Raw genomic sequence first — 26,756 nt, forward strand, 5'->3', positions numbered from 1 at the left:
ACCTTTCAGTCTCAATCGGAATTGTGGGTCAGTTTAGAGAAAATACAGTTGAATTGTTTTTTATGCAATTAGGAACTTGGCAGTTTGTTTATTGGCAGCAAACAATTCTCTGCTGTATCAGACTCAGGGCAGTGTCGTGTTACCTGGCTGGCATTCAGCGCCTCTTGGTAATGTGATTTTCTTTTTATTCGTTCATGGGATGTGGGCAGCGCTGGCAAGGCCAGTATTTATTGCCCGTTCCTAATTGCGCCTTGAGAAGATGGTGGTGAGCCGCCGCCTTGAACCGCTGCAGTCCATGTGGTGAAGGGAGGGAGTTCTAGGATTTTGACCAGCGGCAATGAAAGAATGGCGATATACTTCCAAGTCAGGATGGTGTTGACATGGAGGGGAATGTGGAGGTGATGGTGTTCCCATGTGCCTGCTGCCCTTGTCCTTCTAGGTGGTAGAGGTGGCGGGTTTGGGAGGTGCTGCCAAAGAAGCCTTGGCGAGTTGCTGCAGTGAATCTTGTAGATGGTGCACACTGTAGCCACGGTGCGCCGGTGGTGGAGGGAGTGAATGTTTAAGGTGGTGGATGGGGTGCGAATCAACGGGCTGCTTTGTCCTGGATGGTGTCGAGCTTCTTGAGTGTTGTGGGAGCTGAACTCATCCAAGCAAGTGGAGAGTATTCCATCACACTCCTGACTTGTGCCTTGCAGATGGTGGAAAGGCTTTGGGGAGTCAGGAGGTGAGACACTCGCCGCAGATACCCAGCCTCTGACCCGCTCTTGTTGCTACAGTATTTATGTGGCTGGTCTAGTTAAGTTTCTGGTCAATAGTAATCCCCAGGATGTTGATGGTGGGGGATTCGGCGATGGTAATGCCATTGAATGACAAGGGACAGTGGTTAGACTCTCGCATGTTGGAGATGGTCATTGCCTGGCACCTGAGTGGCGTGAACATTACTTGCCACTTATCAGCCCAAGCCTGGGTGTCATCCAGGTCTTGCTGCATGCGGGCATGGACTGCTTCATTATCTGAGGAGTTGCGAATGGAACTGAGCCCTGTGCAATTATCAGAGAACATCCCCACTTCTGACCTTATGATGGAGGGAAGATCATTGATGGAGCAGCTGAAGATGGTTGAGCCTAGGACACTGCCCTGAGGAACTCCTGCAGCGATGTCCTGGGGCTGTGATGATTGACCTCAAACAACCACAGCCATCTTCCTGTGTGCTCGGTATGACTCCAGCCAGTGGAGAGTTTTCCCTCTGATTCCCATTGACTTCAGTTTTACTAGGGCTCCTTGATGCCACACTTGGTCAAATCCTGCCTTGATGTCAAGGGCAGTTACTCTCACCTCACCTCTCTCCTCTGGAATTCAGCTCTTTTGTCCATGTTTAGACCAAGGCTGTAATGACTGGATCCGACTGGTCCTGATGGAACCCAAACTAGGCATCGGTGAGCAGGTTATTGGTGAGTAAGTGCTGCTTGATAGCAACTGTCGATGATACCTTCCATCAATTTGCTGATGATTGAGAGTAGACTGATCGTGCGGTAATTTTACGGATTGGATTGGCCCTGATTTTTGCGGACAGGACATACCTGGGCAGTTTTCCATATTGTCGGATCGATGCCAGTGTTGTAGCTGTACTGGAACAGCTTGGCTAGAGGTGCGGCTAGTTCTGGAGCACAAGTCTTCAGCGCTACAGCCGGGATGCTGTCGGGGCCCGTAGCCTTTGCTGTATCCAGTGCATTCAGCCATTTCATGATATCACGTGGAGTGAATCGAATTGGCTGAAGATTGGCTTCTGTGATGGTGGGGACCTCAGGAGGAGGTCGATATATCATCCACTCAGCACTTCTGGCTGAAGATGGTTGCAAACGCTTCAGCCTTGTCTTGATATTCATGGAGCCTCCTCCTCCCATTAGTTGTTTAATGGTCCACCACCATTCATGACTGGAGGTGGCAGGACTGCAGAGCTTTGATCTGATCCGTTGATTGTGGGATCGCTTAGCCCTGTCAAAAGCATGCTGCTTCTGCTGCTTAGCATGCATGTAGTCCTGTGTTGCATCTTCCTCACATGCTCTTCTGCACTCCTCATTGAACCAGGGTTGGTCCCCTGGCTTGATGGTAATGGCACAGTGAGGGATATGCCGGGCCATGAGGTTACAGATTGTGGTAGAATGCAATTCTGCTGCTCCTGATAGTCCACAGCGCCTCATGGATGCCCAGTTTGAGCTGATAGATCTGTTCTGAATCTAACCAATTTAGCACGGTGGTGATTGAGTAGGGTCTGCTCTCAGACCCACTACTGTTTGGGGATTCTGTGTGTATGCTGCCATTTTTTTAAAGGAGAAAATCGATGCCTGCATTATGCTGCTATGACGGGGTTCCATATCTCTTGCGTTGCTGTTTGAGTGTTGGGGGTAGTTCTGTATCTCTTGCATTGCTGTTTGAGTGTTGGGGGTAGTTCTGTATCTCTTGCGTTGCTGTGTGTGTTGGGGGAGGGGCTGGTTCTATATCTCTTGCATTGCTGTGTGTGTTGGGGGAGGGGCTAGTTCTGTATCTCTTGCGTTGCTGTGTGAGTGCGGGTTTAGGTGCCTGTTATATGGCTATTCCGGGGGGTGATACAAGATTTAACCCCAACTATGAGGCATGAAAGGAATAGGATCTGGTTATCTGACCGAAGATTCACTTTGCTCTCTCTCGGCTCCACTGAAAGCTGTAGGTTATTGAGATTAGTAATGGTTCTCACTGTGATAATGCCGAGTTATTCCGGTCCCATTCTGTGTACTATTCTATTCTATCTGCTTGACCTTTCAGTGTGAAATTAAGCCATCAAAATTATTTTGAACATGATCATCATGTTTTGATTGTAACTGCTTCCTCATACTTCCCTAGCCACCTCAGACATCTCATCACCAGAGCAGTGAGCTGTGGTATCGACACCCATTCATAAGAACATAAGAAACAGGAGCATGAGTAGGCCATACGGCGCCTCAAGCCTGCTCTGCCATTCAATAAGATCATGGCTGATAATGGTTGGGCTGTTTTGATTCCAGTGAAGGATTTATTGAAATGCAGATTTGTAGATTCTCTACTCTCCAGCCAGCTACATATTGTAGATGGAATGATGGCCGCTTTGTTGATTCCAGCAGACAGGGTCTGTAGTTCAAGCAGAAACACCTTCAATGTCTGGCATCTCTAGAGGTTTGTGTGAGCCCAACGTTCCTGTAAAACCTTGACTGCATCCTCTGAACAGTCCTCGTAATTAAATTATTGAATAGCTCTTGGCATGCCTTATTGTTGCTGTTTTGTTATGTGAGTTGTGTATTGTGCGGAGTGACCTGAAAGGAGCGCGGGGAATTGCAGATGCACAATTCTCTACGATAAATGATCCGCATCCTGTAAACCTTGGACAGCATCATAACCGCACAAACATGTGGGTCTACAGTGTGCCGCTGCAGTAAGCCTCCCAATGTAACAATCTAACACAAGGAGGCACTCCTCCACAATAGGGTCTTCTTATTTGTATCGTAGCCCAGTGATCCTATGGCGACCAGAGCCCAACAACAGTGTATATATGGCTACTCTCCTGGGACAGAAAGGAAAAGGTTCTCAACATACAAGGCTGAGTCCCTGAAGGAATGAGCTGTCCCTTAGTTCCCGATGGCTCAGTGTGTTTATCCAGTGGCCAGGTCATACAGATTAGGAAGGACCCAGGTTAATCCCTGCTGAATTAGCTAATAAAACTGCCTGGTAACTGGGGGACTGCATTTGGCTTCCAACACTCACTGTTCGTGTTCTCTGATCAGTAATGGGCACCTTGTGGGGCAGGGGGCGTACCTGCTGGACTGAGTCAGCATCTTCAGGACAGGAGAGAAACTTGGTGAGAACAGAAGTCTCCCTCACTGGGGAGTTCAGACCATGAGTGCGGCTCAACAAACAGCATGTGTGTTTGACTCGGGGCTTTCCTGCTGACATATTCAAATCTGTAAAATACTCAGGCTGTAACTGTGCACTTTGACAGCTCCCATCCTAGCATTGTGATGGGAGACATCAGGATATTTCCAGAGATTTCTTGATGTTAAGAACATAGGGAGAGAAAGAGAAAGGAGCCACAAGCTCAGCTCTCAGTGACAGGCTCCATACTCCATACCCTAGACCCAAACTCTCACCTCAGTGACAGGCTCATGGTCTATACCCCAGGAAGGCAGAGAAAACACTTCACAGCCTCCTTGAAAAAGTGTGACATTGCCACCGACTCTTGGGCATCCCTGGTCCAAGACCGCTCAAAGTGGAGAAGCATCCGAGAAGGTACTGAACACTTAGAGTCTCTTTGCACGCAGAAGCCAAGTACAAACAGCGGAAGGAGTGTACGACAAACCAAACACCCCACTCACCCGTCCCTCCAATCACCATCTGCCCCACCTGTGACACAGATTGTAGATCCCACATTGGTCTCATCAGTCACCTTTGAATTCATTTTAGTGTGGGAGCAAGTTATCCTCGACTCCGGGGGACTGCCCAAGAAGAAAAGACTCCATACCCTAGACCCAAACTCCCAGCTCAGTGACAGGCTCCATACTCCATACCCTAGACCCAAACTCCCAGCTCAGTGACAGGTTCCATACTCCATACCCTAGACCCAAACTCCCAGCTCAGTGACAGGCTCCATACTCCATACCCTAGACCCAAACTCCCAGCTCAGTGACAGGTTCCATACTCCATACCCTAGACCCAAACTCCCAGCTCAGTGGCAGGCTATATACCTCTGTTTTTGGTAGTTTTCTCTCTGTCTTCCATCCCCTCACCCCCTCTCCTTAGGATTCCACAGATGCAGCAGCCATTGAAGGAAACCATTACCCTATCATGTCTTCCAGCTCCTGGTTAAAACAATCTAAAACTAACCCCACTGGCCTCTAGCACTCCACCATCAAGCACTGGTTCATCAGGGAAGCTTGGACTCTTGTTCAATCAGGATTCTTTCCATTTTATTCTCTCTCCTGCTGGACAATTCCAGTCGGACTCGATGGGTAGTCATTAGGAACAGAAGCTATGGCTGATGTTTTTACCACTCTCCCTTGCCCGGCAGTGTTGAGGCTTCTGTGTAGCTGCCCAGTGCTGCCTAGACCAGCAGTTGTACCCGAGAGCTTCCTGCTTCGTACAGCTCAGTAACACACCAGCAGTGCCTTCACCCATTGAATCATTGCAGAGCCCTTTGCAGGGCCTCTTTTCAGCCCCTTCCAACTGCCACAAAGCAAGATGGTGCAGTAGTTGGGTCAGAGATACAGATCACACTGATGAACTAAAGTTCGTTGTCTTTCTTTGTTTTTGTTCCACAGTTTCGAAAAAGCACGGCAAGCTCATCACCTTCCTGCGCACCTTCATGAAGTCTCGGCCGACCAAACAGAAGCTGAAGCAGCGAGGAATCCTGAAAGAGCGCGTGTTTGGCTGTGACCTGGGCGAACACCTGCTCAACTCCGGTTACGATGGTAAGGATCAAACGTGCAGGGGTTACATGGTGATGTTTATAGCAAATAGTCCATCAGTCATTACGTTGCCTTGTCTGCCATCCCGTTGTGTATCCTCGGCATTCCTGTCGAATTACTGCTGCATCTTAAACTATTCCCTGCTCTCTTTGGGACTCTGTGTGAGTGTTACTCAGTGCTGGTACATCCTGATATTGGTGTTCCTCCATTTTATACAGCTGGAGGTTCAGTCTGGAAAAGTTTCAGTTGTGTTTGGTTGTGTTCCTTTTCCAATTTGTTTTTATTGATGTAATGAGAGACGCTTTGTTGTGTTAGTTAAACTTGAGCTCCTCCAAAACTCTGCTACCTGTGTGCTAACTCGCACCAAGTCCCATTCACCCATCACCCCTGTGCTCGCTGACCTACACCCGGTTGAGCAACGCCTCGACTTTAAAATTCTCATCCTTGCTTTCAAATCCCTCCATGGCTTCACTCCTCCCTTTCTCTGTAATCTCCTCCAGCCCCACAAGCCTCTGAGATATCTGCGCTCCTCTAATTCTGGCCTCTTGATCCCCAATTTTAATCGCTCCACCATTGGTGGCCGTGCCTTCAGCTGCTAAGGCCTAAAGCTCTGGAATTCTCTCCCAAAACCTCTCCGCCTCTCCACCTCTATTTCCTCCTTTCAGACACTCCTTGTAACCTACCTCTCACCTGCCCTATTGTCACCTTATGTGGCTTGTGAAGCTCTGTGGGACGTGTTGCTACGTTAGAGGCACTATATAATATTGTTAATTTAACAAACAGGGCTTTTTAACTTCAGATTTTATCAGGTCACACTTTAATGAGCTGAGAAGTAATATTTGCAAAGGTGTCAGAGATTGGGAGGTATTGAATGTGGCGGCGTGCTCTCTAGCTGAATTTATACAGAGATGGGACAGCCCAAATCAATCTCCCAGTGGCCGGCCTTAGCGAATCCAGCATGTTTATTTGGGAATTGCCGCCATCTGCACCAAGCCTGTATGTCGGGAGCAGTGGTCCTAACAGTGTACCGAATAGTAAAGCAGTGTGTCAGGAGCTGGATTATGCTGCTTGGTGGGAGGTTGGTTGTGCTACTTCAGGTTAATAGTTGATCCATTATCTTCAAGTAGGTCAGATGTATTGAAGTGAAAGTTTGGCTTCTCATCCATTGTTTTTCTTTAATAGTTAGGTTTGTACATTTCTCACTAGTTATCAAGTATGTGAAAGAGCCTGTGAAATTCATCCGTTAATTTTATACTGCTTTGCAGTACTTTTGGAATCAAATTCAGTGTTCAGATGACTTCTAGGACTATGCGCTCAGCTGCTTGTTATGCAGAGTGGGTTTGGCCATGTATTATATGTGGCGGGGGGTGGCAGTGGTGGGTTAAATGTAGGCTGGGGTTTGGAAGGTTACACTCGAGTCGGGTTGGTTTGGGTCTGGTCGTTTGTTACATGTAGCCCTGTCACCCGCCCATCCCGAACCTGCCCTGGCTCCTGCTCTGTACCGCTCCCGCTCTGTACCGCTCCCGCCCTGGCTCCTGCCCTGGCTCTGTCCAAACCTGTCACCTGCCCATCCCGCTCCAGCCCTGGCTCCTGCCCTGGCTCCGTCCAAACCCGTCACCTGCCATCCTGCTCCTGCTCTGTACTGCTCCAGCCTTGGCCCCTGCTCTGTACCGCTCCCGCCCTGGCTCCTGCCCTCGCTCTATCCAAACCTGTCACCCGTCCATCCCGCTCCTGCCCTGGCTCCATCCAGCCCTGGTTCCATCCAACCCTGTCACCTGCCCGTCCCGAACCCGCCCTGGCTCCTACACTGTCCCGAACCCGCCCTGGCTCCTACATTGTCCCGAATCCGCCCTGGCTCCCACCCCGTCCCGCTCCAGGCCTGACTCCCGACCACCCTTACTGAGCTCTGGCTCCAGCCTCGTCTAGCACCCAGTTCCAGGCTTTAGCTCTGTTCAGTCAATGTCCCTGATTATTTTGCGTGTCTTCACTTTAAGCATGGCTTCTCCAGTTTCACCTGCTCTACAAGTGCCCTCAGCGTTTTTAGACGAGGGCGAGAAAGAATCTGCAGTGACTCCTGTGGGACAATGTGCATACTGGACATGGTCACTGAGGTGCTAAGGCTGTTGGCCCAGACAGCTCAGATGGGGGGAGTGGGAAAATCTAAAAATGGTGTCTGAAGTCGACTTGAAAGTCACTTGAAGAAATTTGAAAAATGGTAACAGTGGCATATTATTGGAATGGATCAGCAAACTGTCCTTTCAGGAGGGGTCGGCGACTGTGTCGGAGGGGTCGGCCACCGTGTCGGAGGTGTCAACGGTTGTGTCGGAGGTGCCACGGTGAGATCAGAAGTTAGCATTTCCAGAGCACCAGTAGCATTCTTGCACTAAAGCCTCTATTTTATTGTTAAGTCTCCATTTCCAATACACAAATGGCTGGTGAGTAGAAACATAGAAAATAGGTGCAGGAATAGGCTATTCGGCCCTTCGAGCCTGCACCACCATTCAATAAGATCATGGCTGATCATTCCCTCAGTACCCCTTTCCTGCTTTCTCTCCATACCCCTTGATCCCCTGAGTCGTAAGGGCCATATCTAACTCCCTCTTGAATATATCCAATGAACTGGCATCAACAACTCTCTGTGGCAGGGAATTCCACAGGTTAACAATTCTCTGAGTGAAGAAGTTTCCCCTCATCTCAGTCCTAAATGGCCTACACCTTATCCTAAGACTGTGTCCCCTGGTTCTGGACTTCCCCAACATCGGGAACATTCTACCCGCATCTAACCTGTCCCGTCCCGTCAGAATCTTATATGTTTCTATGAGATCCCCTCTCATCCTTCTAAACTCCAGTGTATAAAGGCCCAGTTGATCCAGTCTCTCCTCATATGTCAGTCCACTCATCCCTGGAATCAGTCTGGTGAACCCTCGCTGCACTCCCTCAATAGCAAGAATGTCGTTCCTCAGATTAGGAGACCAAAACTGAACACAATATTCCAGGTGAGGCCTCACCAAGACCCTGTAGAACTGCAGTAAGACCTCCCTGCTCCTATACTCAAATCCCTTAGCTATGAAGGCCAACATACCATTTGCCTTCTTCACCACCTGCTGTACCTGTATGCCAACTTTCAATGACTGATGAACCATGACACCCAGGTCTCGTTGCACCTCCCCCTTTTCCTAATCTGCCGCCATTCAGATAATATTATGTCTTCGCGTTTTTGTCCCCAAAGTGGATAACCTCACATTTACCCACATTAAACTGCATCTGCCATGCATTTGCCCACTCACCTAACCTGTCCAAGTCACTCTGCAGCCTCCTAGCGTCCCCCTCACAGCTCACACCGCCACCCAGTTTAATGTCATCTGCAAACTTGGAGATATTACACTCTATTCCTTCATCCAAATCATTGATGTATATTGTAAAGAGCTGGGGTCCCAACACTGAGCCCTGCGGCACTCCACTAGTCACTGCCTGCCATTCTGAAAAGGACCCGTTTATCCCGACTCTGCTTCCTGTCTGCCAACCAGTTCTTTATCCACGTCAATATATTACCCCCAATATCATGTGCTTTGATTTTGCACATCAATCTCTTGCGTGGGATCTTGTCAAAAGCCTTTTGAAAGTCAAATACACCACATCCACTGGTTCTCCCTTGTCCACTCTACTCATTACATCCTCAAAAAATTCCAGATTTGTCAAGCATGATTTCCCCTTCATAAATCTATGCTGACTTGGACCGATCCTGTCACTGCTTTCCAAATGCACTGCTATTTCATCCTTAATAATTGATTCCAACATTTTCCCCACTACTGATGTCAGGCTAACCGGTCTATAATTACCCGCTTTCTCTCTCCCTCCCTTTTTAAAAAGAGGTGTTACATTAGCTACCCTCCAGTCCATAGGAACTGGTCAAGAGTTGATGGACTGTTGGAAAATGATCACCAATGTATCCACTATTTCTAGGGCCACTTCCTTAAGTACTCTGGGATGCAGACTATCAGGCCCCAGGGATTTATCGTCCTTCAATCCCATCAATTTTCCTAACACAATTTCCTGCCTAAAAAGGATATCCTTCAGTTCCTCCTTCTCACTAGACCCTTGATCCCCTAGTACTTCCAGAAGGTTATTTGTGTCTTCCTTCGTGAAGACAGAACCAAAGTATTTGTTCAATTGGTCTGCCATTTCTTTGTTCCCCATTATAAATTCATCTGATTCTGACTGCAAGGGACCTACGTTTGTCTTCACTAATCTTTTTCTCTTCACATATTTATAGAAGCTATTGCAATCAGTTTGGTCCTATCATTATGGTGGGAACGCTCTGTCTGTTACAAATACAGAGACGTTCAGTGCGGAAGAATGAAGAGGAGTTGGTGTTGATTTGTTTCTGTGTACTGTTTGGTAGCCCAGTGAGCCTCCCCCGAGAGCAGGTCTGCTGAGGGGAGTGATGTTGCAGTCAGATCACTGCGGAGCTACAGACTGCGATGTATGAAAACAAAAGACACAGAATCTGATTCTATCACATTTGTTCGAGACCTTTTATATCCGCTCACACCAGAGATACAATTCAATCACACTCTGACCCGCAAGTTCAATTTCATCATCATCATCATAGGCAGTCCCTCGGAATTGAGGAAGACTTGCTTCCACTCTAAAGGTGAATTCTCAGGTGACTGTACAGTCCAATACGGGTATTATAGTCTCTGTCACAAGTGGGTCAGACAGTGGTTGAAGGAAAGGATGGGTGGGGAGTCTGGTTTGCCGCACGCTCCTTCCGCTGCCTGCGGGTTGGTTTCTGCATGCTCACAGTGATGAGACTCGAGGTACTCAGTGCACTCCCAGATGCACTTCCTCCACTTAGGGTGTTCTTGGACTACCCGGTGTCGGTGGGGATATTGCACTTTATCAAGAAGGCTTTGAGGGTGTCCTTGTAATGTTTCCTCTGCCCACCTTTGGCTCATTTGCCATGTAGGAGTTCCGAGTAGAGTGCTTGCTTTAGGAGTCTTGTTTCAGGCAGGCCAACATGTCCTCGACCAGGCCAACGATTTAATAACTCCTCCTTGTTGCCAAATGATTCTGTGGTTCAGTAGCTCTCAGAATGTGTCTGGGATAATGGGTGCAATTTACCATTTGCTTTGCCCTGTTTGATATGCTCACACCCATCAGAATAGGTTTCTTCCCAACTCGTGCTTGTGGTTTGGTTTCAGTCATAGAGCTTCATTCCGCACAGTTCTGAGCCTGTATCAGTGCTGCAATGAAGCAATCACAGTTCCTCCCTCTGGATAGTGCTCGCCACGGAGATTGCTCTTCAGTGCGAAATTGGTTTAGCAATGTTTAGGAAGAACTAAGAGAAGTGAGTGCAGGGTCTGGTGTCAGTGGAAGAGCTTCGAATCATGATTCACCATTGACGAATTCCCAGTCGTTTTCTTAAGCTCGAGTGATTGGAGTCTCATTTCCCAGTGCTGCTGAGTTAGCTGACCACAGCTCGGGTATTGGTGGGAAAACGACAGTGCCCCTCGGCCAGGGGTGGCTAAATCCAGCCAGTGTTCCTTGTCTAGTTACCCGGGCTGGAAACTGAGTAAACGCTGGGAGAGGACAGGAGCAAGCTTTGCTTGCCATAATGTTACAATGAATCGGTAAAATGTGAAAGGATACAGGATATGGGATTAGAGTAGTGAGCTCTGAGCATCATACGGGCACGACAGGGCTTTTGTGTGCGGATATTTCTCTGATGCTATGAACTGCTGTAACGGACTGAATATTAAACTCTCCTGGTCCTCACCTGCCCGTGTCCCTGCCCCTCACCTGCCTGTGTTCCTGTATCTCAGAAACCTCAAGCACTTCACATACCTTGAATTACTCCGAAGTGAAGTAACAGTTATGTCGTAAAAATAACTCAGTGGGGTAATTCTGTAATTTGATTCAGGGTGTGGTGGGGTGCAGGATTGAGATAATAGGGGTTACAGTTGTGTAATGGATCGGAGTGCAGTAGCAGTCAGTGATTGAGATGCCAGTATTTATCCCTCAACCAACACCACCAAAAATAGATTCATTTATCTCATTGAAATTATTTCCTTGCTATGCACAAGTTGGTAGCCACATTTCCTTCCAACATCTTGCAATTATATAGCGCCTTTAACGTAGCAATACAAACATTTTTGACACCAAGCTACATAAGGTGATATTAGAGCAGGTGACCAAAAGCTTGCTCAAAGAGGTAGGTTTTCAGGAACGATTTAAAGGAGGAGATAGAGGTAGAGAGGTTTAGGCAGGGAGTTCCAGAGCTTAGGGCCCAGGCAGCTGAAGGCACGGCCGCCAATGGAGCAATCAAAATCAGATTGCACAAGAGGCCAAAATTGGAGGAGCGCAGCTATCTCGGAGGATAGAATCATAGAAGGTTTACAGCACAGAAGGAGGCCATTCGGTCCATCGAGCCTGTGCTCGCTCTCTTCAAGAGCACTTCAGCCAGTCCCACTCCTTTCCCCATAGCCCTGCAATTTTATTTTCCTTCAGCTACTCATCCAATTCCTTTTTGAAAGCCACAATTTAATCTGCCTCCACCACCCACTCGGGCACTGCATTCCAGATCATAAACACTCGCTGCGTAAAAAGAGTTTCCTCGTGTCGCCTTTGGTTCTTTTGCCAATCACCTTAAATCCATGTCCTCTGGTTCTCGACCTTTCCACCAATGGGAACAGTTTCTTTGTATTTACTCTGTCTAGACCCATCATGATTTTGAACACCTATCAAATCTCCTCTCAACCTTCTCTGCTCGAAGGAGAACAACCCCAGCTTCTCCAGTCTATCATAGAAACATTATGCTTAAATTGTATAATACTTTAGTTAGGCCACAGCTGGAGTACTGCGTACAGTTCTGGTTGCCGTACTATAGGAAGGACGTGATTGCACTAGAGAGGGTGCAGAGGAGATTTACTAGGATGCTGCCTGGAATGGAGAATCTTAGTTATGAGGACAGATTGGATAGGCTGGGTTTGTTCTCATTGGAACATAGGAGGTTGTGAGGAGACCTTAATGAGATGTACAAAATATTGAGGGGCCTAGACATAGTGGATAGTAAGGGCCTATTTCCATGGGTGGAGATTTTTTTTACGAGGGAGCATAGTTTTAAGGTGGTTGGTGGAAGGTTTAGAGGGGATTTGAAGGAGGGCTTTACATATAGGGTTGTGAGGATCTGGAACTCGTTGCCTGGAAGAGTGGTGGATGCAGAAACCCTCACCACTTTTAAGAGGTGGTTGGATGGGCACTTAAAGTGCTGTAGCCTGCAGGGTTACGGAGTTAGAGCTTGTAATTGGGATTAGACTGGATGACCTTTTGTTGGACGGCGCAGATATAATGGTAAGTACTGCAGGGAATAGAATACGGCCAGGATGATCTCTTGGACTAATTTCGACTGCCGGGATGGGTTGGAGAGGAATTTTCCCAGATTTTTTTTCTCCCTAAATTGGCCCGCGTTTTTATCCGGTTTTTACCTCTCCCAGGCGATCACATGGCTCCATTTGGGGTGGAGTGTAGAATGTTTCAGTGTAAGGGGTGTCGCAGTTGTTTGATGTGGACAGGTTGGGCTGGGTGCTCTTTGCCGTTCCGTCATTGTTCATAGGCTTATATGTAACCTTCAGGGCTGCTGACTGAGGGCTGTGCGGCTCTTTGTCGGCCGGTGTGGACACGATGGGCCAAAATGGCCTCCTTCTGCACTGTAGATTTCTATGTTTCTATAGAAAATAAGTGCAGGAGTAGGCCATTCTGCCCTTTGAGCCTGCACCGCCATTCAATAAGATCATGGCTGATCATTCCCTCAGTACCCCTTTCCTGCTTTCTCTCCATACTCCTTGATCCCTTTAGCCGTAAGGACCGCATCTAACTCCCTTTTGAATATATCTAACGAACTAGCCTCAACAACTTTCTGCAGTAGAGAATTCCACAGGTTCACAATTCTCTGAGTGAAGAAGTTTCTGCTCATCTCTGTCCTAAATGGCTTACCCCTTATCCTTCGACTGTGACCCCTGGTTCTGGAGTTCCCCAACATCGGGAACATTCTTCCTGCATCTAACCTGTCCAGTCCCGTCAGAATTTTATATGTTTCTATGAGATCCCTTCTTCTTCTTCTAAATTCCACATAACTGAAGTCCCTCATCCCTAGAACCATTCTCGTAAATCTTTTCTGCATCCTTTCTAAGGCCTTCACATCCTTCCTAAAGTGCGGTCCCCAGAATTGGACTCGATACTCCAGTTGAGGTCAGACCAGTGTTTTATAAAGGTTCATCATAACTTCCTTGCTTTTGTACTTTATGCCTCTATTTATGAAGCCCAGGATCCCGTATGCTTTTTTAGCCACTTTCTCAACCTGCCCTGCCACCGTCAACAATTTGTACACATCTCTCCGTTGGTCTCTCTCTGTTCATGCAGCCCCCTTTAGAATTGTCATCCATCATCATCATAGGCGAGGATGACTTGCATCCATGCCAAAATGGGATGAGTTCACAGGTGTTTCATGAAGGACCTAATATTCCAGGTCCCGAACTACATGTTGAAGGGTGGAAGATGTCTGTGCGTGGATTTTTTTAACGTGTGGTGGCCATTGCCTCTCCTCGTTCTTCCTATCACTTTGCACTTTTCTGCATTAAATTTCATCTGCTACGTGTTCGCCCACTTCACCAGCCTGTCCCTGCCCTCTTGAAGTCTATCACTATACTTCCAGGTTTTGTGTCATCTGCACATTTTGAAATTGTGCCCTGTATTCCAAATCCACATCATTAATATATAGCAAGAAAGCAATGGTCCTCGTACCGACCCCTGGGAAATCCCACTGTGTACCTTCCAACAGCCCGAAAAACAACGGTTCATCGCTACTCTCTGTTTCCTGTCACTGAGCCAATTTCGTATCCATGCTGCCACTGTCCCTTTTATTTCATGGGCTTCAACTTTGCTGGCAAACCTATTATGTGGCACTTTATCAAACGCCTTTTGGAAGTCCATGTATACCATATCATCCACATTGCCCTTATCAACCCTCTCAGTTACCTTATCAGAACACTCAAATCAAGTTGGTTAAACACGATTTACCTTTAATAAATCCGTGCTGGCTTTCCTTAATTAATCCACAATTGTCCAAGTGAGAATTTCGTCCCTGATTATCATTTCTAAAAGCTTCTCCGCTACCGATGTTAAACTGACCGGCCTATAGTTGCTGGGTTCATCTTTACCCCCTTTTTTTGAACAAAGGTGTAACATTTGCAATTCTCCAGTCCTCTGGCACCACCCCCATATCTAAGGAGGATTGGAAGATTATGGCCAGTGCCTCCGCAATTTGCACATTTATTTCCCTCAGCATCCTATCCTATCCTGGGGACTTATCTACTTTAAGTACAGCCAGCCTTTCTAGTACCTCCTCTTTATCAATTTTTATCCCATACAGTATCTCAACTTCCTCCTCTTTCACTATGACGTTGGCAGCATCTTCCTTGGCAATGTACTCATTTAGTATCTCAGCCATGCCCTCTGCCTCCATGCTTAGATCTTCCTTTTTGGTCCCTTATTGGTCCCACCGCTCCTGTTCCAGACCGGTTAGTATTTATCTGCCTATAGAGGATTTAAGCTTCCTGTTTATGTTAGCTGCCAGTCTATTCTCATACTCTTTGCCGCTCTTATTTCTTTTTTCACTTCCTCTCTGAACTTTCTATATTCAGCCTGGTTCTCATGCGTATTCTCAACCTGTCTCTATCTCTTACATCATCCAAGGAGCTCTGGTTTTGGTTGCCTTACCTTTCCCCTCATGGGAATGTACCTCGGCTCTTTAAAGGCAGCCCATTGTGCGATCACAGTTTTGCCTGCCAATCCTTGATTCCAATTTACCCAGGCCAGTTCTCAACCCACTGAAATTGGCCTTCCTCCAATTAAGTATTTTTACTCTAGATTGCTACCTGTCCTTTTCCATAGCAAATATAAACGTTATGATACTATGATCACTGTTCCCTAAATGTTCCCCGACTGACACTTGCTCCACCTGATCCACCTCATTCCCCAGAACCACATCCAGCAATGCCTCCTCCCTCGTCGGGCCAGAAACACACTGATCAAGAAAATTCTCTTGAACACACCAGAAATTCTTCCCCCTCTCTTCCCTTTACATTACTATCCCAGTCTGTATTAGGATAGTTGAAGTCACCCATTATCACTACTCTATAGTTCTTGCACTTCTCTATAATTTCCCTGCAAATTTGCTCCTCTATATCTTTCCCACTAGCTCGCGGCCTATAGAATACACCTCGTAGTGTAATGGTACCTCTATTGTTTCTTAACTAACCAAATAGATTCTGTCCTTGACCCCTCCAGGACATCTTTTCTCTCGAATATTCTCCTTAATCAATACTGCCACCCCCTTTCTTTCCTTCGCTATCTTTCATGAACATCTTATATCCAGGAATATTTTGTACCCAATCTTGCCCTTTAAGCCAGGTCTCCGTTGTCGTCACAACATCATATTCCTCTGTGGCTATTTGCACCTGCAGCTCACTAACCTTATTTACCACCCTTTGTCCATTCCTACACATGCACTGTCTTAGACCTTCTTGTATTCTCTCTTGGTCTGACCCCATCTAATATCGTACCATATCTTACTCTAGTGCTATCTGTCTTTCCCAATTCTTTGTGAATCTTGTTTTTCCTTTCTAATGCTACATCTTAGAGCCCATCCCCCTACCAAATTAGATCAACCCTCCCCAACAGCACGAGCAAACTGTCCCTCTCCCCCCACCCCGAGGATATTGGTCCCGGTACTGTTGAGGTGCAACCCGTCCGGCCTGTGCAGGTCCCACCTCCCCCAAAACCGGTCCCAATGTCCCAGGAATCGAAAGCCCTCCCTCCTGCCATGCATTTATCTGCTCTATCCTCCTATTTCTATACTCACTAGCTTGAGGCACCGGGAGTAATCTGGAGATTCTGGCCTTTGAAGTATAGCTTTTTAATCTCTTTCCTAGTTCCCTAAAATCTGCCTGCAGGACCTCATCCCTCATTCCACCTATGTCATCGGACCACGACCTGGGACTGTTCACCTTCTCCCCCCAGAATGCCCTGCAGCTGCTGTGTGACATCCTTGACCCTGGCACCAGGGAGGCAACATACCATCCTGGAGTCGCGGCTGCAGAAACATCTGTCTTTCCCCTAAGATTGTAGGGCTGGATGAGGTTACAGAGATAGGCAGGGGCAAGACCATGGAAGGATTTGAACACAAGGATGAGAATTTTAAACTTGAAGCATCAGCAAGCACAGGGGCAATGGGTGAGTGGGACTCGGTGCGAATTAGCATATGGCCAGCAGAGTTTTGGATGAGCTGAAATTTAGGGAGGGTGGTGGGTGGGAGACCGGCTAGGAAAGCATTGGAATAGTCATGCCTAGATGTAACATGATAAGGGTTTCAGCAGCAGATGAGCTGAGGCAGGGGCAGAATCAGATGATATGATAGAGGTGGTAGTAGGTGGTCTAGGTGATGGTAATAATATGCGGTCGGAAGCTCAGTTCAGGGTCAAATAGGACACTGAGGTTAGGAACAGTCTATTTCCATCTTAGATAGTTTCCAGGGAGGGGGATAGAGTTGATGGCTAGGGAATATAGTTTGTGGCAGTTGCCAAAGACAATGGCTTCAGTCTTTCCAATATTTAACTGGAGTCAAAACTGCTCATCCAGAGCTGGAGGAGTCGAAAGAGGTGGTGGTGAAATAGAGCTGGGTGTCGCCAGCATACATGTGGAACCTGACGTTTTCTCAGTAATATCACTGAGGGGCAGCAGGCAGATGAGAAATAGGAGTGGGCCGAGCAATGTTCCCCCTCATTTTTTGGGGGTGAGCGGCCCCTTTACAGTTTCACTTTTGCGTGACATTTAACATTGGAGAAGCCGGTCCTGGGATGCGCGGTATTGGCGAAGACCTGCGCGGTCACGCAGCTTAGAGGCAACATGGAAGCCAAGGATAGATTCTTGGGGGACTCCAGAAGTAACAGTGCGAGAGTGGGAAGAGAAGCCATTGCAGGAGGTTCTCTGGCTATGATTGAATAGATAGGAATGGAACCAGGCAAGGGCAGTGCCTCCCAGCTGGACGACGGAGGAAAGGCATTGGAGGAGGATAGTGTGGTCAACCGTGTCAAAGGCTGCAGGCAGGTCGCGAAGGACGAGGGGGGATAGTTTACCTTTGTCACAGTCACAAAGGACGTCATTTGTGACTTTGATAAGTGCCGTTTCAGTACTGCGGCAGGGCGGAAACCTGATCGGATTGGTTCAAGTATGTTGTTACAGAATAAAAATAATTACATTTCGAAGTAATTCATTACTGAAGCGTTCTGAGGATGTGAAAGTGCATGGTTTTCTTCTTCGACTTATTAGCTTCAGTCTTTTTCCTGGACGGGAACTAATGCATTTGTGGTTTTATTGGTCTGTTTTTTTAACTTTTCTTCATAAATTTGCACCACGTTAGCCAGTTCCATAAGAACATAAGAAATAGGAGCAGGAATCGGCCATTTGGCCCCTTGAACCTGCTCCGCCATTTAGTAAAATATGATCGTGGGATCAGCCCCACTTCCCTGCCTGCTCCCCACAACCCTCCACTCCCTTATCATTCAAAAATCAGTCTATATCCACCTTAAATATATTCAATGATCCAGCCTCCACAGCTCTCTGGGGCAGAGAATTCCACAGACTTACAACCTTCCGAGAGAAGAAATTCCTCCTCTTCAGTTGTAAATGGGCAACTCCTCATTCTAAAACTATGCCCCCTAGTTCTAGATTCCCCAATGAGTGGAAACATTCTCTCTGCATCTACCCTGTCAAGCCCCCTCAGTATCTTATATGTTTCAATAAGATCATCTCTCATTCTTCTAAACTCCAATGAATATCGGCCTAATCTGCTCAAACTATCTTCATAAGTCAACCTTTTCATCTCAGGAATCAACCAAGTGAACCTTCTCTGAACTGCTCCCAATGCAAGTATATCCCTCGTTAAATAAGGAAACCAAAACTGTATGGAGAACTCTAGGTATGGTCTCACCAAAAGCCTGTACAGTTGTAGCAGGACTTCTCTGCTTTTATACTCTACCTACCTTGCAATAAAGGTCAGCATTCAATTTGCCTTCCTGCTGTGCCTGCATACTAACTTTTTGTGTTTCATGCACAAGGACTCACAGGTCCCTATGTACTGCAGCTATTTGTAATCTCTCTCCATTTAAATAATAATTTGCTTTATTATTTTTCCTGCCAACGTGGATAACCTCGCACTTTCCCACATTATACTCCATCTGCCAAATGTTTGCCCACTCACTTAGCCTGTCTATATCCCTTTGCAGATTCTTTCTGTCCTCCTCACAACTTGCTTTCCCACCCATCTTTGTATCATCAGCAAACTTGGCTACATTACACTCTGTCCCTTCATCCAAGTCATTAATATAGATTGTAAATAGTTGAGGCCCCAGCACCGATCCCTGTGGCACCCCACTAGCTACTGTTTGGCAACCCATTTATCCCGATTTTCTGTTAGTTAGCCAATCCTCCATCCATGCGAATATATTACCCCCAACCCCGTGAGCTCCTTTTCGAATGCCTTCTGGAAATCCAAATGCACCACATCCACTAGTTCTCCCTTATCCACCCTGCTTGTTACATCCTCAAAGAACTCCAGCAAATTTGTCAAACATGATTTCCCTTTCATAAAACTATGCTTACTCTGCTTCACTGCATTGTGCTTTTCCAAATGTCCTGCTAATCGTGTAATGATCAAGAGTCTGATTACTGTAAACTCACTCAGGGGCAACCTGATCCATCTTTCTTCCAGCCCAAGAGTGCCAGCGTGACAAAGACACCCAGCTTATATACAGGTGACCAAGCACACATGCCACATGCATACAGCCTGATGACCTCCAATCGCAGCGCCCTCTGGTGTCTGGTGAACCCCAAGCATTAATGCATAACAAATGAACTCCAGCATTTTCCCAATGACAGATATTAGGCTAACTGGTCTATAATTTCCTGCTTAATAGTCTAGCAGGACTCTCCTCTCCCCTCCCTGTTAAACACCTTCAAAATGCCTGTTCGCATTCCACGGCTCTTGCTGCTTCTCTCTTGGTACCTTTGGATAAAGCCTGTCCATCCCTGGGCTCCCAGAGTGTTTGCCAAAACAATCTTAGATAAATTTACCCAAGTCTGCCCATGTTGATTTATTTCATCTTCTGTATATTGGAATGATAAAAGAAAAAGTTAAAAGGGTATGGAGAAGGTGCATGGGAGAGGGATTAAGTGGAGAAATCTTTCACACTCAGCACATGCCTCCTCCCGTGTGTAAAATTCAACGATTCTCCACATAGGTTTGAGTATAAACATCGGCAGAGAACAGTTGGGCCAAATGGTCTTTAGCTCATCTTATGTGGATAATGGAGAAGGGTTGAATTGTGCACACAGGAGGAGGACTGTTGGACCATCATGCTGTGCTAAGTCTGCCCTTTCTCATACCCTTTCAGCTTTCTCTGTATTTAGCTGTGCCACCCGGTGAGTTATGGCAATAAATGTGTCGATTTACTGCCACTCCTACAGCACTGTGTTTTACAGATATCGAAAGATGAAAGGATAGGTGTGAAGAAACTGTTTCCACTTGTGGGTGAGACCAGAGCAAGGGGACATAAATATAAGCAAGCCACTAACCGATCAAATAAAGAATTTAGGAGGAATTTATTCACGCAGTAAATGGTGAGAATGTGGAACTCCCTGCCACATTGAGTGGTTGAAGCAGAGAGCATTGATGCATTTAGAGGGGAGGCTCGATGCATTCATGAGGGAAAAGGGAAATGAATGTCGTAAAATATCCCAAGGCTCTTCGAAGGAGTGTTATCAGATTAATATTGGCAAAGAAGGAGATATAGAAACATAGAAAATAGGTGCAGGAGTAGGCCATTCGGCCCTTCTAGCCTGCACCGCCATTCAATGAGTTCATGGCTGAACATGCAACTTCAGTACCCCATTCCTGCTTTCTCGCCATACACCTTGATCCCCCTAGTAGTAAGGACTTCATCTAACTCCTTTTTGAATATATTTAGTGAATTGGCCTCAACAACTTTCTGTGGTAGAGAATTCCACAGGTTCACCACTCTCTGGGTGAAGAAGTTTCTCCTCATCTCGGTCCTTATACTTAGACTGTGTCCCCTGGTTCTGGACTTCCCCAACATTGGGAACATTCTTCCTGCATCTAACCTGTCTGAACCCATCAGAATTTTAAACGTTTCGATGAGGTCCCTCTCATTCTTCTGAACTCCAGTGAATACAAGCCCAGTTGATCCAGTCTTTCTTGATAGGTCAGTCCCGCCATCCCGGGAATCAGTCTGGTGAACCTTCGCTGCACTCCCTCAATACAAGAATGTCCTTCCTCAAGTTAGGAGACCAAAACTGTACACAATACTCCAGGTGTGGCCTCACCAAGGTCCTGTACAACTGTAGCAACACCTCCCTGCCCCTGTACTCAAATCCCTTCGCTATGAAGGCCAACATGCCATTTGCTTTCTTAACCGCGTGCTGTACCTGCATGCCAACCTTCAATGACTGATGTAAAAATCTGGATGAGGCAATCTCCTCTACCTAGGACAGGTGACCAAAAGCTTGGTCAAAGAGGTAGGTTTTAAGGAGCGTCTTAAATGAGGAGGAGTGCCAGAGGTTTAGGGAGGGGGCCGGGACAGCTGAAGGCCCGGCCACCACTGGTGGGAAGAAGGAAGTGGCCAGAGGAATGCGGCATTGTCAGAGTCCAGAGATAACACCCTTTCTTACTGATAACGGGCAGAAAGTGAAACTGATCTGCACCAAATGTGGCATCTTAGTGATCCCTGTGACATCAAATAGTCATTTTAGTGACTTGGAAATATAGAAACATAGAAATTTACAGCGCAGAAGGAGGTCATTTCAGCCCATCGTGTCCGCTCCGGCCCTCGGTCAGCAGCCCTGAAGGTTACATATAAACCTATGAACAATGGCGGAAAGGCAAAGAGCACCCGGCCCAACCGGTCCGCCCCCCACAACTGCGATACCCCTTGTAAACAGGACCCTCACCCCCCCCCTTTGTAACAATGAAACTGACCCTGATCAAAGCTGTTTCAGAGTAAAATATGCTCAAACAATGCTCATTATCGTGATGCATTCTATAAAATGAGAGCAAATCCACATTCATGTCATCACCACTGTAACTCTGGTTCAAATTGGAATCTGCTCTGGATTGGCTCCCCATTGGTTACTCTGCGCGCTGAGGACACGTGCCTTCTGGACTGGGGTATTGCTGCTGGAATGGATAAATTCAGCACTGGAAAAAAGTGTAGTGTGCATGGGAAGGAGCACAAGGCGGGTGAGTGCACTGCTGCCACTGCTATCTGATTTAAATGCTGATGTATCTAAGAAGTCCTTTGTTGCTATCAGTCCATTTTGAATAGATGAATCTTGTCCCCATGCTGTTCTTATCATTGCAGAAACAACAGAGCCCACTGGTTTCCCACCGTGATTGCCAGAGTTTGCAACGGCTGCTCTAATTAACCCAGCATGTGTGCTCCGGGCCTTTTACTATTGACATAAAAACAGAAGAGTTTTTAAGGAGCAAGAAAGGGTTATTCGGTCCAATAAGCCTGACCCTCGTTCATAGCTTAACCCCACTATCTCACCATGGTCCTCAACTCCTTTTTTGCTCCAGTTATGTTTGGTTGTCTCGTGAACTGATTTATAGTGTCTCCACTTCAATGGGCTTCTCTTGAGGCTTACTCCATAGCCTGGTTACCTTTTGGATTAAATGTTTCCCCTGACTTCCCTTCCTACTCCTCAATCCCTGGGTCCAGGGATTGGACCCATCACCAAAGTGAACCATTTACCTGAACCAGTGTTTGCGAATCTCCCTTACAGAATTCAATGTTGTCGGTTTGTGGGGTGGGGATGGGATGGAGTTCTTCAGTGATCTGTTATGATCTGTGTCTGAACTGGGAGTTGTTGGCCCGCTGTCCCTGTGCACACATACCTTCTAGTGGGATCATCATAGTCAGTCCCTCGGAATCGAGGGAGACTTGCTTCTACTCCCAAAGTGCGTTCTTTGGTGGCTGAACAGTCCAATACGAGAGCCACAGACCCTGTTACAGGTGGGACAGACATTCGTCGAGGGAAGGGGTGGGTGGGGCTGGTTTGCCGCGCGCTCCTTCCGCTCTCTGCGCTTGACCTCTTCACGTTCTTTGCGTTGAGACTCGAACAGCTCAATGCCCTCCCGGATGCACTTTCTCCACCTCGGGCGGTCTTCGGCCAGGGTCTCCCAGGTGTCAGTCGTGATGTCGCACTTTACCAGGGAGGCTTTGAGGGTGTCCTTGTAACGCTTCCACTGCCCACCTTTGGCCCGTTTACCATGAAGGAGCTCCGCATAAAGCATTGACACATGCAGTACAGTGCTGTTGTAGAGGGGGGGTCCTGTAAGTGGGGGGGTGGGTGGGGATTCTGTAGAAGGCACTCTGCAGGACAGCGAAAATCTAGGGAGGGAACAGACATGTTGATGTTTCGGGCGTGGATATTCCTTATTCATATCAGAAGATGGGATCATGAAATGTGAAAAAGCACAGAGAGAGGAATGATAAGTGGAAAGGATGTAACAATACAATCACTGCGGTGTGTAAAGTGATGCACATTGAGAGGTGGGAGAGCTGTCTGCTCTGGCCAGCTGCTGTGTAAGGAGGGAATGGTGGTCAGTGTTGCAGACATTGATGCTAGATTCCATGCTGATACAGGGTGGTTCCTGCTCTCAGTGGGGTCGAGTCATTGCAAGCTCCGTGCTCACTAGAAAGGCATCTCATCGGCTGCTTGGTAAATTCCATGTACTGATTAGAAAGGCAAATAGCAGAAAGGGTTTTAAAAGGTCGGATTTGATGACTGTCAGGAATTTGTACAGAGCAGGTAGTTAAAATGCCTCCACTGAAGTTTTTCCAGCTGGTAGATTTTCCCTGACTTTAATCCCTCATTGCCTGAAGGCGTGACTCGAATGGGCACAGTTCCATGGGCAGCAGCAGCTTTCATACCTCAGCCACGTGGGCAGTCTACAGGAATGAACTTGCTGAATGTTGGTAGGCTGTTCAAGTGTGAGGGAACATTATAGCTGCACTTCATTCTGTTCCCATCTAACAGTGAAGGGAGTTGAGAGTTATGGGGAGCGGGCAGGGAAGTGGAGTTGAGGCCAAGATCAGATCAGCCATGATCTTATTGAATGGCGGAGCAGGCTCGAGGGCCGTATGGCCTACACCTGCTCCTATTTCTTATGTTCTTATGTTATCTAAATGGTGGCAGATTAGGAAAAGGGGAGGTGCAACGAGACCTGGGTGTCATGGTTCATCAGTCATTTGAAAGTTGGCATACAGGTACAACAGGCAGTAAAGAAGGCAAATGGTATGTTGGCCTTCATAGCTAGGGGATTTGAGTATAGGAGCAGGAAGGTCTTACTGCAGTTGTACAGGGCCTTGGTGAGGCCTCACCTGGAATATTGTGTTCAGTTTTGGTCTCCTAATCTGAGGAAGGACGTTCTTGCTATTGAGGGAGTGCAGCAAAGGTTCACCAGACTCATTCCCGGGATGGCTGGACTGACATATGAGGAGAGACTGGATCAACTGGGCCTTTATACATTTGAGTTTAGAAGGATGAGAGGGGATCTCATAGAATCATACAAGATTCTGACGGGACGGGACAGGTTAGATGCGGGTAGATTGTTCCCGATGTTGGGGAAGTCCAGAACCAGGGGTCACAGTCTAAGGATAAGGGGTAGGCCATTTAGGACTGAGGTGAGGAGAAACTTCTTCACTCAGAGAGTTGTTAACCTGTGGAATTCCCTGCCGCAGAGAGTTGTTGATGCCAGTTCATTGGATATATTCAAGAGAGAGTTAGATATGGCCCTTACGGCTAAAGAGATCAAAGGGTATGGAGAGAAAGCAGGAAAGGGGTACTGAGGGAATGATCAGCCATGATCTTATTGAATGGTGGTCCTGCACCTATTTTCTATGTTTCTATGAACGCCAGCGGTAATCCAGGCTAAATTTATTTTCCTCCTTCCTAGTCTGGGGCAGGGAGGTCAATCTTAGCCCTCCCTACCCAAAACTGGGCTGTTACAGTTGGCCTTTGTTCCACCACAGCAAAAAAACACATTTTGTAATCTGCGAGGATAAGGACAACATGGAAACAGGGACAAAGGGTTCCTCAGATTGATCAGAATTTAAATCTATGAACCAAATTCTGTGCCCTAATCCATGCCTTGTCTGGGATAGTGTGCTCAGGATTACCAACAAACCTTTCAATGTGATATCGGTCACTGGAGATAACACGGGAAATGCCCAACATGGTGAATAAGCATTCTGTGTGATCTCCAGTGGCCAATATCACATTAACCGGGTAATTGGAAAAAATCAGACCATCAAACCAAAGTGTGTAGGCTAAACTAATAGATTCATTTACAAATAGAATACACAGATGCAGTAAGAAGCAGGGAGGAAGAGGAGCACAACAAATAGACTTGTGCAATACGTATGAACTGTTTCAAAACAAAAGGAAATGAGTTGTAATAAAAACAGAAAATGCTGGAAATCTCAGCGGGTTAGGCAGCATCTGTGGAGAGAAAAACTGAGTTAACGTTTCAGGTCCTTCATCAGAACTGGCAAATGTTCGAAAAGAACACATTAATAAGAAGCACTGAAAGGTTAGGGTTAGGGAAGAAAGAACAAAAGGGAAGGTCTGTGATAGGGTGGAAGGCAGGAGAGATTAGAGAGACAAAAGGGATGATGGGCCGACTTGAAATGATAATGACAGGAGTTAGAAAAAGGTTAATCTAAATAGGGTGTGAATGGTGGGATAATGACCAGCTGCCATAGGAGACGAGGAGAAAAAAAACATAAGATGGGGGCGTGAGGGGGGGCGGGGAGTCAAAGATGGCCAGAGGTTCTGGTCTGAAATTGTCGAACTCGATGTTGAGTCCAGAAGGCTGTAAAGTGCCGAAACGAAAGATGAGGTGCTGTTCCTCGAGCTTGCGTTGAGCTTCGTTGGAACAGTGCAGGAGGCCGAGGACGGAGAGGTCAGAGTGGGAATGGAGAGGGGAATTAAAGTGACAGGCGACCGGAAGCTCGGGGTCACGCTTACGGACTGAACAGAGGTGTTCCGCAAAGCGGTCACCCAATCTGCGCTTAGTCTCCCCAATGTAGAGGAGACCACATCGTGTAGTTCTTTTCAGTCGCTATGCGAGAAACTGTCGTAGAAACGACATGGGATCTGACTGTCATGGAGCCCCTTCTTCACACCCTCACATGGGGGAGGCAGTGCAAGGTCAGGGAACTGAGAACTACAGGTTAACTCAGTTATTTGGCTACCCACTTTCATGTTACAGTGTCTCCATTTGTTATCAAATGGGCTTCTTATCACTGGTCGGGTAATTAAGATGTTTAGCATTTGGCGCGCTGCACTTCAGTGGATGTCATCATCATAAGCAGTCCCTCGGAATCAAGGAGGACTTGCTTCTACTCCCAAAGTGAGCTCTTTGATGGCTGAACAGTCCAATACGAGAGCCACAGACATACGAGAGTTACAGGTGGGACAGACATTTGTCGAGGGAAGGGGTGGGTGGGGCTGGTTTGCCGCGCGCTCCTTCCGCTGCCTGCGCTTGACCTCTTCACGCTCTTTGCATTGTCCAGGCTAACATCCCCAGTATTGAAGCACTGACCACACTCGATCAACTTCGCTGGGCAGGCCACATAGGTCGCATGCCAGATACGCCGCCTCCAGGCCAGGTCCAAGATTACCCCAACCTCTGTTGTTGAGCTGCAGTACGCGGACGGCGCCTGTGTCTGTGCACATTCTGTGGCTGAACTCCAGGATATAGTCAATGTATTCAGTGGATAAGCTATCAACTGTAATCCTCTGGCCATCTAAAGGGCTGTTTGCTTTGGCCACCTGATAGTCATTGAGACCATACATTGCCTGGAGCTGGAGTCAACACATACAAAACACATTGTCCTTTAAAGGAGCAATGCTTTGAGTAGCTTGGGTACAAAGGTTACTGGGGCTTCCGCCCGACTTTAGTCTTTCATCTTACACTTAGGTTAAAAAAAGAGAGACTTGCTTTTTTGTAGTGCCTTTCACGACCCGGGCCACCCAAAGCATTTTATAGCCAATTCAATACTTTTGAAGTGTAGTCACTGTTGTGTTGTAGGGAAACATGGCAGCCAATTTGCGCACAGCAAGGCCCTACAAACAACAATGAGG

General features: G+C 47.1%; 1 protein-coding gene across 8 annotated transcripts in view; it reads left to right on the forward strand.

Moving 5' to 3' along the window:
- The window catches only part of arhgap32b (Rho GTPase activating protein 32b), a 597,494-nt gene that overhangs the window by 521,416 nt on the left and 49,322 nt on the right, over positions 1 to 26,756 (forward strand). For all 8 annotated transcript variants that reach the window (XM_070894258.1, XM_070894250.1, XM_070894251.1 and 5 more), the window contains one exon: positions 5,325 to 5,474. In XM_070894258.1, the coding sequence (XP_070750359.1) occupies positions 5,325 to 5,474 (150 nt within the window). The remainder of the gene's footprint in view (positions 1 to 5,324; positions 5,475 to 26,756) is intronic.

Source organism: Pristiophorus japonicus, chromosome 11 (assembly GCF_044704955.1).
Source record: "Pristiophorus japonicus isolate sPriJap1 chromosome 11, sPriJap1.hap1, whole genome shotgun sequence".
NCBI classification, from domain to species: Eukaryota; Metazoa; Chordata; class Chondrichthyes; family Pristiophoridae; genus Pristiophorus; species Pristiophorus japonicus.